At 34.9% G+C, this 14,529-nt stretch overlaps 1 protein-coding gene across 1 annotated transcript; it reads right to left on the bottom strand.

Moving 5' to 3' along the window:
• Nucleotides 1-10,941: 10,941 nt before the first annotated feature.
• LOC108465108 (uncharacterized) lies at nucleotides 10,942-11,792 on the bottom strand. Its single transcript, XM_017765423.1, has 2 exons — nucleotides 11,390-11,792; nucleotides 10,942-11,270 (listed from the first exon to the last, which is right to left on the bottom strand). The coding sequence occupies exons 1-2, from the start codon at nucleotides 11,790-11,792 to the stop codon at nucleotides 10,942-10,944; spliced, it is 732 nt and encodes a 243-aa protein (XP_017620912.1).
• Nucleotides 11,793-14,529: the final 2,737 nt, after the last annotated feature.

Raw genomic sequence — 14,529 nt, 5'->3', positions numbered from 1 at the left:
ATAATTCGGCTAATTTATCAAGTGAGTAATCAGTGCGTCTTGGTATAAAGTGGGCTGACTTTGTTAATCTATCAACCACTACCCAAACAGCATCCTTCTTTTTAGGAGTTAAAGGCAAACCGGTTACAAAATCCATGGTAATCTTGTCCCATTTCCACTCAGGCACCATTACCGGTTGAAGTAATCACAAGGCGTATAATGTTCAAACTTTTACTTGTTGACAGATCAAACACTTGGTTACAAATTGAAATGTCCTTTTCATACCGCCACCAATCTGACTTCTTTAAATCATTAAACATTTTTGTGCTACCGGGATGAACGATAAATAGCCATTGTGCGCCTCATGTAATATTTTACGAATCAATTTATCGTTTTTCGTACACATATCCGTCTCGAAACATCAAGCAGTCATCCGGTCCAACTCAAAATCGAGTCGCAACTTTGATTCGCATTGAGTTCTCTTGATCCGCAACTCACTATCATTCTTTTGAGCATCACAAATCAACTGGAGAAATAATGGTTTAGCTCTCATCTCGCTAAGATTGACCCATCATCGACAATGCTAACCCCGTGTTCATGGCTCTCAAAGTAAAAAGAAATTTTTCGCTCAAGGTGTCAAGAACTACATTTGCTTTTCCGGATGATAATCAATCACTAGATCATAATCCTTTAATAATTCAAGCCATCTTCATTGCCGCAGATTCAGATCCTTTTGATTCATCAAGTACTTCAAACTTTTGTGATCGGTAAAATTCGCCATTTTCCTTTGTACAAATAATGTCGCCAAATTTTCAAGGCAAAAACAACAATGACGGTTCCAAATCATGTGTAGGATAGTTCTTCTCATGCGGTTTTAACGTCTCAAGCATAAGATACCACTTTACCCTCTTGCATCAACATACATCCAAGGCCTGTCAACGATGCATCACTATAAATTACGAACTCCTTTTCGACTCGGGCTATACTAAAATTGGTGCTTCAGTCAATCGTGCTTTCAACTTTTCAAAACTTTGTTGACATTTATCAGTCCATTCAAACTTAACATTCTTTTGCAACAACTTAGTCATAGGAGAGGCAATCATTGAAAATCCTTCAACAAAATGTCTATAATACGACTAAGCCTAAAAGCTTCTAACCTCGGATACATTCTTGGCGGTTTCAATCAACGATCGCAGAAATCTTGCTTGGATCCACCGAATACCATCACCGAGACTATATGTCCCAAAAATCGACTTCACGAAGCCGAACTCACTTTTACTAAACTTGGCAAGCAGTTTCTTTTCTCTCAAGATCTGCAATATAGTTCTCAAGTGTTTGGCATGTTCAGACTCATCTCGAGAATAAATTAAAATGTCATCTATAAACACTACTACAAACTTATCCAAATATGGTAGGAAGATCCGATTCATTAAGTCTATAAATATAGTGGAGCATTTGTTAAGCGAAAGGCATCACAAGAAACTCATAATGTCCATACCTTGTCCTAAAGGCGGTTTTAAATTACATCGACTCCTTAACTCTCATTGGTAGTAACCAAACCTCAAATCAATCTTTGAAAACACTGTGGCCCCTTTAACCGATCGAATAAATCATCAATCCTCGGCAATGGGTACTTATTCTTTATAGTCACCTTATTAAGTCGACGGTAATCAATGCAAAGTCTCATTGAACCATCCTTCTTCTTCTGAATAATACAGAGCACCCGGGAGAGAAACTCGGTCTCACAAATCCCTTGTCGTTAACTCCTGCAATCGAGCCTTCAATTCTTTTAATTCGATGAGCCATTCTATATGGAGCAATCGAGATCGGTGCGATGCAAGCAATAAATCAATGGCAAAATCTATCTCTCTCGTTAGGAGGCAACCTGGGCAATTCCTCCGAAATACATCCGAAACTCACAGACTATCAGTCTGATTCAAATTTCAGTTGAGGCAACTCAATATTCATTACATAAGCGGATAAGCTTCACACCCTTTTCTCATGTATTTACATGCGGACATGTGCGAAATCACCATAGGCAATTTATTTGATTCATCTGTTTCAACCCACGAATTTCTCCATTTTCACATTTCAACTCTAGTGTCTTTTGTTTACTATCTACCTTAGCATCATACAATGTTAACCGGTCCATTCCCAAGATAACGTCAAACTCACCAAATGGTAACAAACATCAAGTTGGCGGAAAGCAGTGACCTTGAATCATTAATGGGCAATTCTTGCAAACCTTGTCAACTAGCACATATTGGCCTAAGGGTTCAACACTTTAATCGTAAACTCGATAAATTCAACAGCAACTTTTTATTGGATACTAAATTCATGCAAATATAGGAATGAGTGGACCGGGATCAATCAATGCAATAACAATAGTATCATAGAGAAAATGTACCGATAATGACATCGGAGATGATGCATCTTCTGCACGTATAGCATAAGCTCTAGTAGGTGCTCTAGCTTCGATCTTGCCGTTAAATCTTTCATCACGGTTTACTACTAGTCCCACCTCCGTATTTCTCGGTGGTCTACCTCTACTAGCGGTGGTATTCATCTAGCACTCAAATCTTTCTTCTTTAACTTTCTCCGGACAATCTCTAATAAAATGCTCACGAGAACCGCTTTGAAACAAGCTCGCTCGGTCCCCAACACTCACCATAATGTTGCTGCCACATTCTTGACACTCGGGCTTTCTAGGTCACACATTACCCACACTTGCCACCAAGTAGCTTGAGCTTTAGACCCGAATATGCTCTACCACGATCTCGTGTGAATCCCCAATTGAAACTGTCATTCGAGGGTTTGTCTCTTTGGACCTCTTTGGTTGAGATTGAAATGGCTTGCTTATCATCTTTTTCGACATCTCGAGCCTCAATAGCAGCTTTTCTTCTTTCTTTGTTCAATTCCTCGGCTTTAAGAGCTCGATCAACCAATACTACAAATTCTTTCAACTCCAAAATTCCTACAAGCACTTTAATATCCTCATTCAGCCCATCTTCAAATCTTCTACACATAATAGCCTCGGTGGACACACATTCTGGGCATACTTGCTTGAGTCTTACAAATTCGCGTTCATACTCGCTATGCTGAGACATTTTCCCTGCTTCAATTCAAGGAACTCTTTCGGTTTTTGATCAATAAATCGCTGACTTATGTATTTCTTTCTAAATTCTTCCGGAAGAAATCCCAAGTAACTTTTTCTTTTGGCACCACTGCAACCAAAGTCTTCCACCGGTGGTGTCGAATCTCTCAAAAGTGATCTGATACACTTTAAGCATTCCTCGGTGTACATGAGAGCTCATCAAATACGGGTAGAATTTTCAAGCGAATTCCGCTTTCTCGGGATCATCATCGACCTTTGCTCTAAACTCTTGGCCCCTTGTTTTGAATCTTGTCAACCGGAGGCTTGTTCATTCTTACCAAATCTATACCTTGAGCATTCTGACAGAATCGCGAGGTATAGGAGGGGTGGAGGAGGTTGAGCATTTGGATTTGCTCGAATAAATTCAATATACCAATTATTCATCATTTGGAGAAAGGCATCCCGAGCCTCATCTCCTTGTCTCAATGTCTCAGTCTACTTTCCATGAGGCGGTCCCTTGTGCGGAGCGGCGCATTACTAGCAAACATCATCACCGCAGTTCCTTGAGGATCCATTACTATATTAAAACAAAACACAGTTTAGAATAATCGAGTCACCACACTATCACAATATTTTTATGGCATGTATAGCTAGACTTTTACACACACTTTATTAGTCCGAGAACCGACTAAACCATAGCTCTGATACCACTAAATGTAACACCCCTTACGAATTACCGTCGCCGAACAGATACAAGGTATTACCAGAACATAACACATACCATTAAACATAACCGAGATATAAATATGTCATCTAATTTGATAGTGCATCGTATAACATATGTCTTGAACAATATTAGCCAACTTTAATGGCTTGTATAAAGTAGCTGGTCGAGAAATCTTGTAACTAATATTTTAAACCTAGACAAATATGACATGTAACAAAATAATTAAGCCTACTATACATGCCATAATTCAAAACGTTTAGTTCAAATACCCTAAAGTATGATAGTGCGGGTAGATCTTCACGATCCTTAACTCCTGAGCAAGCTGGAGGACACTATAAGACAAAAGAGAGAAACAAAGTAAGCTTATAGCTTAGTAAGTAAGTATGTATATACTAATTAAAGAATCTAACATGTTTACACAACAATTCAAGTATATCTACTTTAACTTCACTATTCATTCCACTTTGATTAAGATGTCTCTGTTGCATCATATTCACTAAATAAATCATAACTCGAGTTACAAAACTCGAAATTCAAATCCGTAAAATTTCCCTGAATCTAGACTCATAAAACTTTTTGCTAATTTGTTTCTATAATTTTTGGTTCAGCCGATTAGTACAGTTTATTAGTTAAAGTTTCCCCTGTTACACAGCTCGACTGATCTGACCTCTGTTCACTACGAATTGAATTTCTCTCAGTACACAATTCAAACAACCCTGAAGTCTGTTTCATTTAAAATTAGTCTCAATAAGGAATTTAGGCATGTAAACTATATTTCTTAATTTGCTTTGTACAATTTTTAATGATTTTTCAAAGTTGGAACAGGGGATCACATATTCATCCTAAGCAAGTCACATACAATTGTAAATATCTTAAAATATAGAATTCCTTTGCTTGCTCTGTTTCTTTTACATGAAAGTAGACTCATTAAATTTTAATTTCACATATCATTCAACTTCTAATTATATTCCTCCTATTTTTGGTGATTTTTCAAAATCACGTCACTGCTACTATCTAAAAACAGTTTTAATGCTAATTTCACTCTTTCACACATTCCTTATGCTAACCTCATTTTATCTTATATATGTATATACCACAAATCATTTTCACCACATTTCATTCACCAAAAGTGTAGGTCCAAACCACAATATCACCACAAAACCATCCCGTTGAACAATTCGGATCAATCCTCGATATTTAATGGTTTCAAAGACACATCCCCACCATCATACTTCATTTAGTTCGGCTCTCTTGTACACATGGTGAACACTTAGTACCACTCATGCGACCTAGCCGATTTGTCTCGTAGCTCCCTTGTCTACATGGTGTCCTTCACTTGGAATCATGCATGCGACCTAGCTACATTTATCTTTCACGTAGCTCTCTTGTCTACATGGGATACATCTCGTATCACACATGTGACCTAGCTACTACTGAGGTGTCTCGTAGCTTTCTTGTACACATGATGTGCACTCAAAGCATCATACATGTGACCTAGCTACGCTCCCTCTATTTCATTCGATCTCTCGAATGTTCAACCGGATCTCTCTCTATATTTATTTCCATTCTTCCAATAGTCGATTTATATTTTAACATCAGCTAGTATATTTATATAATAGGCTGAAATATAAGAATGTACATGAAATTATTGTAATATTTACATACAAACTTACCTTGGTGCAAAATGTGGAAATTTTGCAATTTAGTCCAAAACTTTTTCCTTCCCGTTCGAGATCAATTCGCGTCTTTCTTGATCTATAATAACACATTTAGCTCATTTAATACTCATACTATTTATTTCAATCCAAAATCACATCATGGAAAAATTACATTTTGCCCCTAACTTTACAAAATTACAATTTTGCCCCTAGGCTCGAGAATTTAATTTCAGCCCTTATTCTTATGTTTTATGATATGCTGAACATTTTTCGCTTCTACAACAACATCAAATTCTCACTCTATCATATAGTTATGAACAATAGGTATTTTTACCGATTATGCCGTTTTACTCGTTTTCACTTAAAACCGAGTAGCACAAGTTGTTTAACATAATTTAAAACCTCATATTCTATCATAAAACATCAAAATACACAAATTTCACCTATGGGTATTTTTCCCAATAGGAACCCTAGGTTAAATTATTACTAGCATAAGCTTAATCGAGCTTCCGGGATTCCAAAAACGTAAAGAACATTAAAAATGGGGCTTGAAATCACTTACTATGGAGCTTGAAAATTGAAGAAACCCTAGCTATGGAGAGAGGGAGAATTCGGCAGCAACTAAGGAGGATGATGATCAATTTTGTGTTATTTTTCCCATTTTATTTCATTTAATATCCAAATGACCAAAATGCCCCTCCTTACTAAACTTTCAAAAATTCCTTCCTTGTCCTAATTTTGTCCATGAACTTAAAATTGGTCAAATTGCTATTTAAGACCTCCTAATTAATATTCCAAAACAATTTCATACTAAAAACTTCCGGGATGCAAATTTTGCAACTTATTCGATTTAGTCCCTACTTTCAATTTAAGCACTTTAGACATAGAATTTCATCACGAAATTTTCACACAATCATGCAATCATATCATAAACCCCAAAATAATTATAAAACAATTATTTCTATCTCGGATTTGTGGTCACGAAACCACTATTCCGATTAGGCCCTAATTCGGGTTGTCACAAATCCAATATATAACAAAACAAGTATTGTGCATACATGACATATAACAAATCAACAATATTGATAATTGAATACCAGACCTATTTTACATAAGTTATGCTCATATACAAATTATACATCTTTTTTTAAAACAAATTTCATTACTAACCTTTTTATTTATTTATGCAGCATTAATATATTAATGTATATGTAATTCATATGCTTTGCATATTAACACAAATTAAGAACAAGCATCCAGTTATTAATAAAGCTCCTCTTATTCATTTAATCACTCGGTTAACATAATTCAATTATACATAGTCATAAACTTACTAGTAACCAACGAATTTATATAGCTAAACATGTAAATATATCATCCTTAATATAAGTACACATATACATATATATATATATTATAAGAAAACATGAAACATAGTTGCGTCAATTAAATACACTTATGAATAAACAAATATATATATATCATAGCAGATTTTTCAACCACCCAAATATATATATACCCATAGACCTCAACCAAATTCCAAACATATATTACATGAAAATGGTAACGAATACCAAAATTAACATAATCAATTGTATGAACAATCATTAGCATTATAATCAACCACATTTCACAAGAAGAAATATATATATGCCAAATTAATATCCAAATATATATTCATTATCTCAATTCAACATTTAACCGAATGTACTTCTCAACCAAATAAGATTATTATTATTACAAGTCATAGCCAAGTTATCTTAACCAAGAGTAACATAGCAATTATAGACCATACTTATAAGTACATTACAGCCGAATCTTTCAAACCACATCTAAATTGCCAATCAACTTCAATGCACAACAAAACACATATCACAAATTCCACTCATCCATAGCATAATATACCATAGCCAAAATAAACTAAAAACATAAGCAAACATAACCGAAATCAAACATGGTAATTAAGCCATTTTCGCATGGCTCAAATTATACAGAACCAAAATCTAACTTTTCAAAAGATAATCCAGCCTATACATGCTATAGGTTTGATAGTTCATTTATAAAGGTACTAAAACAGTCGATAGTGTGATAGAATTTGCTGACGATCCCCGAGCTCGTAACTTGAATCCAAAATCTATAAAACAAAGTAAACATGTACACATAGAGTAAGCTATCATAGCTTAGTAAGTCATAAGCAAATAAAGAAATCAACGATGTTATCAACTTAATTAAACTGAACCACATTATATTATCATTATACATTTAAATCCAAGCACATATAAGTTCATATTATATATATAAATATATTCATTACAAATATCACCTTGATCGAATGTCTATATAGCCAAATTAATGTCACCAAATAATTACATATACATATATTGATTATGTGACTGAATACATAAATTCCCAAGCATATAATTAAGACTCATTCCAATAATATTCACAAGATTGAATAAACATACCTAGTTCACATATAATCCTCATTTGCAGTACACACAATTTGTAATGAGTATTAAATTACACACTCACCTTATTTTAAATAAACATCAAGCTAATTCATACCTGATCATTTGGCTTGTTTTACACACTTGAACACAACTTATCTTTGCCCAATAAACCATTTGGAACTGGATAGGATACTCGGATAATCACATATATATCGTACAATGCCAACGTCCCAGACGTGGTCTTACATGTACTCACAGATCGACGCCTCTGTCTTAGACAGGGTCTTACTCGCTCACATAAATCGGAATCCTATGTCATGACATATGTATCCTAACTATTCCTAAGGTTCATACGGGACTTTCGGACGTCGTAACTCGGTCGAAGCAAATTCAGAAATATAACAGCCAAACTTATTCACATTCGGCCATAGCATACATAATTTCATATATTTCATTCCAGCATGTGTACTTAGCATTTAATTTAAATTTAGTACACATATTTTCTTATTAACTTACCTCGGACGATACAGAATGGAACAGGGTAGCTAGTCGACAGCTTTCGTTTTCCCCCGATCTAAATCTGATTTCTTTGGTTCTTGATCTAAACATATTCAAATTAAGCTCATTCAAACATATTTTCATTCAATTATGTCCAAAAACATATAAATGGGCAAATTACCATTTTATCCCTGACATTTACACTTTTTACAATTTAGTCCCTATTGCACAAGACACAAAATATACAAAATTTCAACATACTTATGTTGGGTCGAATTTTACCCATACTCATACAAATCAATATATTTCATTTATTTCACATTTTAGTCCCTCAAATTATTATTTTTTTAATTTAGTCCTAATTACTCAAAATTATCAAAAATTCCAATATAAAACATGTTAATCTAAAACATATCTTTCATATTTCATCATTAAACAAAAAAAATCACAAGCTCTCAACAATGGCATAACTCAAAATATTCACCAAAATGAAAAATTCAAGTATGGGTTTTGTAGTACTCGAAGCAATGATCTCAAAAACATAAAAATTATCAAAAACCGAGCTAAACACATACCTTGATTGAGCTTGAAAGCAACCGAACCCTTGTTTCTTTTTTCTTTTATTTGGTTTCGGCAAGAACAATAATACTAACACATATGTTAACTTTATTTTATGTTTTATGATATATATATTATAACATATTATAACTTAAAGTTTAATTTACAAATATAACCGTAATGAATTATTATAAAAACTTTATATTATAAGCCTAATACCATCCAACTAACATGTAAGTGGACTATTTACAACATAAAGGTTCCCATTAAAGAAGCCAATAGCAATTAGGTCCCTTTTAGAAATAACCACCAAATTTCCCTTTTACGCAATTAAGTCCTTTTATTTAATCGGATACCTAAACGACAAAATTAAATCACGAAAATTTCACAGATATAAATTCACATAAAACAAACACAGATAATAATTTTTAAATATTTTTCTAACTAGGATTCATGGTCCCGAAACCACTATTCTGATTAGGGTCTAATTCGGGCTGTTACACCGCATACCAAGGGGTTGCATCTACAGCAAATAACTTCTCATCCGAGAATGCGTCAATAATTTGAAGCATGTTTCCATCTTCGCTGCCAACTTCCAATTGAGACAGATGATCTGCAACTTGATTCTTTGAACCCTTGTGGTCTTTTATCTCGGTGTCAAATTCTTGCAACAGTAAGATCTAGCGTATCAATCTTGGTTTTGCATTCTTCTTCGCAAAAAGATATCTCAACGTCGAGTGATCAGTAAATACGGTAACCTTTTCACTGACAAGATAAGAACGAAACTTGTCAAAAGCAAAGACTACAACCAAAAATTCTTTCTCTGTCGTGGTATAGGTGGTTTGCGCCTCTGGAAGAGTTTTGCTCCCAGAATAGATGGCGTGAAATATTTTTCCCTTGTGTTGTCGTAAAACAACACCCATAACAAAGTCGTTTGCATCGCACATGACTTCAAAAGGTTGAGACCAACTGGGTGCTACGACAATAGGTGCATTTACAAGCTGCATCTTCAATTGAATGAATGCCTCTAGACATGTATTGTCAAAGAGGAGTTTTCGATTTTGTTTCAACAATGAGCATAAAGGCTTTGTAATTTTCGAGAAATCTCTAATAAATCTTCGATAAAAACCCCGCATGCCCAAGAAAACTGCGAATACCTTTCACATTTATCGGTGGAGGTAATTTCTCAATGATTTCCACTTTAGCTTTATCTACTTCAATGCCTTGACGAGAGATATGATGGCCTAACACAATGCCTTTAGTTTCCATGAAATGACATTTTTCCAATTTAGAACAAGATGTGTGTTTTTACATCGCTGCAATACTTTATCCAAATTGTCAGCGCAATGATCAAAATGATTCCCATAGACTTAGAAATCATCCATAAACACATCTGAAGAGTCTTCAATCATATCCAAGAATATTGCCATCATGCCCCTTTGAAATGTGGCTGGTGAGTTGCAAAGACCGAAAGGCATTCGGCTAAAAATGATAGTACCAAAGGGACAAGTGAAAGTAGTTTTTTCTTAATCCTCCGATGCAATAACAATCTGATTCTATCCAGAATAGCCATCTAAGAAGCAGTAATAGGCTTTTTCAGCAAGCCTATCTAAAATTTGGTCAATCAAAGGAGTGGTCCTTCCTAGTGGCAGCATTAAGTTTGCGATAAGACATACAGACTCGCCATCCTGTAGGAATGCATGTAGGAATTTATTTGTCTTTTTCGTTGCTAACCACAGTGATGCCACTTTTTTTAGGAACACATTGCACTGGACTTACCTAATCGCTATCAGAAATAGGGTAAATAATTCCAGCATCAAGCCATTTTATAATTTCTTTCTTAACAACTTCCTTCATCTTATTGTTTAATCTTCTTTGTTGCTAAATTTATTGCTTGCCTTCATCCTCCAACTTGATCTTGTACATGCAAAAAGATAGACTGATGCCTCGAATATCGACAATACTCCAAGCAATAGCTCATTTATGTTGCTTAAGAATATGGACCAATTTCTCTTCTTGAGTTACATCTAACGTTGCGGAGACAATAACGGGGAGAGTAATGTTATCACTAAGAAATACATATTTAAGATGAGTAGGTAATGATTTCAATTCCAGAGTAAGAGCTTCATCAATAGATGGTTTGAAAATTGGAGGTGTTCTGTTATCTAAGTCTAAGGATTTGATCTTCCATCCATACTTCAGTTTAATATTATTAGCTTCAACCATACTGTCACAATCATCTATAAATTCATCATCAGAAGTCACTACAAACTCCTCAAAAAGTATTGTGCTTTGTTCGTTGAATTCTTCCGCAATTAAATCATTTAACACATTGATAGTATGGCATTCTTCTTTGTCCTCATATGAATAGATTCAAAAACACTAAAGGTAATGTGGTCATCATTAAGTCGCATGGTTAGTTCACCTTTGTAAACATCAATAAGAGTTTGTCCGGTGGCTAAAAATGATCGTCCCAATATTATGGGAACCTCAATGTCTGCCTCACAGTCAAGTATGATAAAATTAGCTAGAAAAATGAATTTATCCACACGAACTAAGACATCTTTAATTTTCCCTTCAGGTTGAGCTAAAGATCGATCAGCTAGTTGCAATGTCATTGTAGTAGGTTTGATGGGACCAATTCCCAACTTTTTAAAACTAGATAATGGCATTAAGTTGATGCTAGCTCTCAAACCGTATAAGGCCTTGCCCAAATAATGGTTGTTAATAGAACATGGGATAGTAAAGCTCCTAGGATCTTTCATTTTAGGGGGCAACTCATTTGTCAAAACAGAGCTACAGCCCTCTATGAGTGCAATAGTTTCCATATCACTGAGCTTCTTTTTCTTGGACAAGAGCTCCTTTATGAATTTCTTATAATTCAGAATTTTCACAAAGGCGTCTACTAAAGGAAATTGACCTGAAGTTTCTTCAATGTGTTCAGGAACTATTGGTACTACTTGTCATGTTCATTCTCCCTGAATCTTTGTAGGAAAGGTAAGGGTAAAGATATATCTAATTACCCCGACACCTTTGATTTCGTCAACAGTTTCGAGGGTCAAACATGAGGCATATGAGTGACAGTTTGTGGAACTTCTTTGTTTGGTACATCAACAGGCTCTTCAAATTCATCCTTCTTACCAAAGATCACTTCACCAATATCTTGAGGTGCTACAACAGTGTCTATAGTCGGCTCACCAGTTTGTTTACCACTCTTAAGAGTGATAACCTTTAGTGTTCTTTCCCTTTTGGACTAGGATTTTTTGTGTCAGTCGGTAGTGTGCCCGGTGGTCGAGTATTTAGATTCGAAGCAAGTTGTCCTAATTGTGCCTCCAATGCTCGAATAGAAGATGAATTCCCTTGCACAATAACTTCTGTGTGAGTCATATGCCCCCGCATTAAAGTCTCAAGAGTAGCTAATGGGTCAGAAGGAGAAGCTTACGTGTACTATTGTCGTTGATGTCCTGGACCATGATGATTCAGTATTGAAAAATGTTGTGGCTGCGTCTAGGTTTGGTTTGGATGCATTTGGCCTTGTTGTGGATGCATCTGAGTGTGTTGATTATAGTTATACTGTTGTTGATTGTAATTCCCTTGTCTTGAATTATAATTTCCTTTAGGAGATATATTCCCATATCGAAATTGAGCAGCATTTTGTCCAGAATTCTGAGTTCCCCAAGACTGTTGATTGCATGTAGAATTATTATAATAGATGCCATAATAATTGTTGCAGATGTTACTAACATAAAAGAAATTTTCTGCATGTTGTGGATAATTTTCAAAGCTATGGTTGTCACTGAAAATCTCACAACAAAAAGTAGGAACATCAACTTGTTGAGCGACTCGTATAGGTGCAACGTCACTAGTCCCATGCATATTTTTTATCATATTTACAAGAGAAGAAACTTGAGCACTAAGTGCAGATACTGCGTCCAATTCAATAACTCCCAGAGTAGCTTTTGCTTGTACAATTTTAGAAATAGGATATTCATAATCATTCTGAGAAATTCTCTCCAGAATTCCAATAGCATTAGTATAAGTACAATTATGCAAAGGACCAGACTGATGCGTCGTCAAGATTCCTCGTGTGTTAATTTAGCCCATTATAGAAAATCTCAATTTGTGTTTCCTGTTGAATGTCGTACATGGGACAACGTTGAAGCCAAGATTTATAACGTTCCCATGTAGTGTGAAAGATTTTCATTATCCAGTTGATGATAAGTTGTAATATCATTTCGTAGATGAACATTCATTGTCGGTAGGTTATATTGTAAAACAAACTATGTTGCTAGTGCATTTCAAGATGTAATTGATCTAGTAGGTAACCTAAAGAACGATGTAAGAGCTCTTCCCTACAAGGAATAAGGAAATAATTGCATATTTAAAGTGTCATCAGGAGCACTTTGTTGATTGAAGGAAACACAAATTATTAAAAATGATTTTAGATGCTTTTGTGCATCTTCATGTGGTAGCCTAGCATATTGCCCATTAGAATTCAGCATTTGGAACATTTCTGGCTTGAGTTCAAATTTTCCAGCTTGAATTGCTGGCCTAACAGCTCCTGGTTGAAAGTCACCTATGACAGGTAGTATAAAATCTCGTATAGTCCTGTTTTGTATTTGATCATCTTGTTGGAACGGTGGGTCATTAGCATTTTGGTTCTACATCAGAGGTATAACTGCATTGTTTCATGGAAAAGCCAAATTCCTTTGTTCTCAAAGTCTCCTCCAAACGGTTCTTTCAATTTTTGGATCAAAATCGGCAATAAACTTCAAATTACTTTGGGTCATATAACACCTAAAATAAAATGTGAAAATAATGGCAAAAATAAAACAAGTTAGTAGCAACTAAATATTATGAAAAAAAAAACAAAAAAAAACATCAAATGAATGCCATCCCCGGCAACAACGCCAAAACTTGATTGGTTGTTTCACGTCATAGCACTAATGTGCAAGCGTACACTATCGATACAAGTATTGTAGACAAATATGAGTCTGTCGGATATTGATCCCATAAGTATGGTTGTCTTTTGTCTATCAATGTCAGTGTAATAAATAGATAAAATGAGATAAATTTTGAGAGTAGGTGTTGAAGTAATAACTTGAAAATAACAAGATAAAATATGATAATGATAAACTGGGATCCCCAATGTGAATATTCAACAGAAAACTAAGTGCTCACAAGGTATAAAAGGATAGGTGATTGTCGGTGCGTTAAATTGCAATAAATATCTTACCAAACTTAACTTCTATATTTAATCAAAGACTTAAACTTGCACATTAACCCCGCCTTCCAATGCTGGTAATGGGACACTATTAAGAACAAGTGGATTAAATTCCTCTAATCTTAAGCAACTTCCATTGTCATCTTGTTAGCTTGAGCTGTCACCACACCTTTCAGTTTCAGCGACTGCAATAATGCTTTCATGCTAAGAGCATTCAAACCCAAAGATTAAACATCAGAAGCAAGATTGAATAAAATAACATTTAATCCAGAAACCATGTGTACTTTCATACTAACATAAAAAAAAGTAATCACCAGTGTTGAAAAAAGAAAAAAAATAAA

Source organism: Gossypium arboreum, chromosome 3, assembly GCF_025698485.1.
Source record: "Gossypium arboreum isolate Shixiya-1 chromosome 3, ASM2569848v2, whole genome shotgun sequence".
Classification (NCBI taxonomy): Eukaryota; Viridiplantae; Streptophyta; class Magnoliopsida; order Malvales; family Malvaceae; genus Gossypium; species Gossypium arboreum.
The sequence above is the reverse complement of the archived record's forward strand: the minus strand, read 5'-3'. Positions and strand labels throughout refer to the sequence as shown.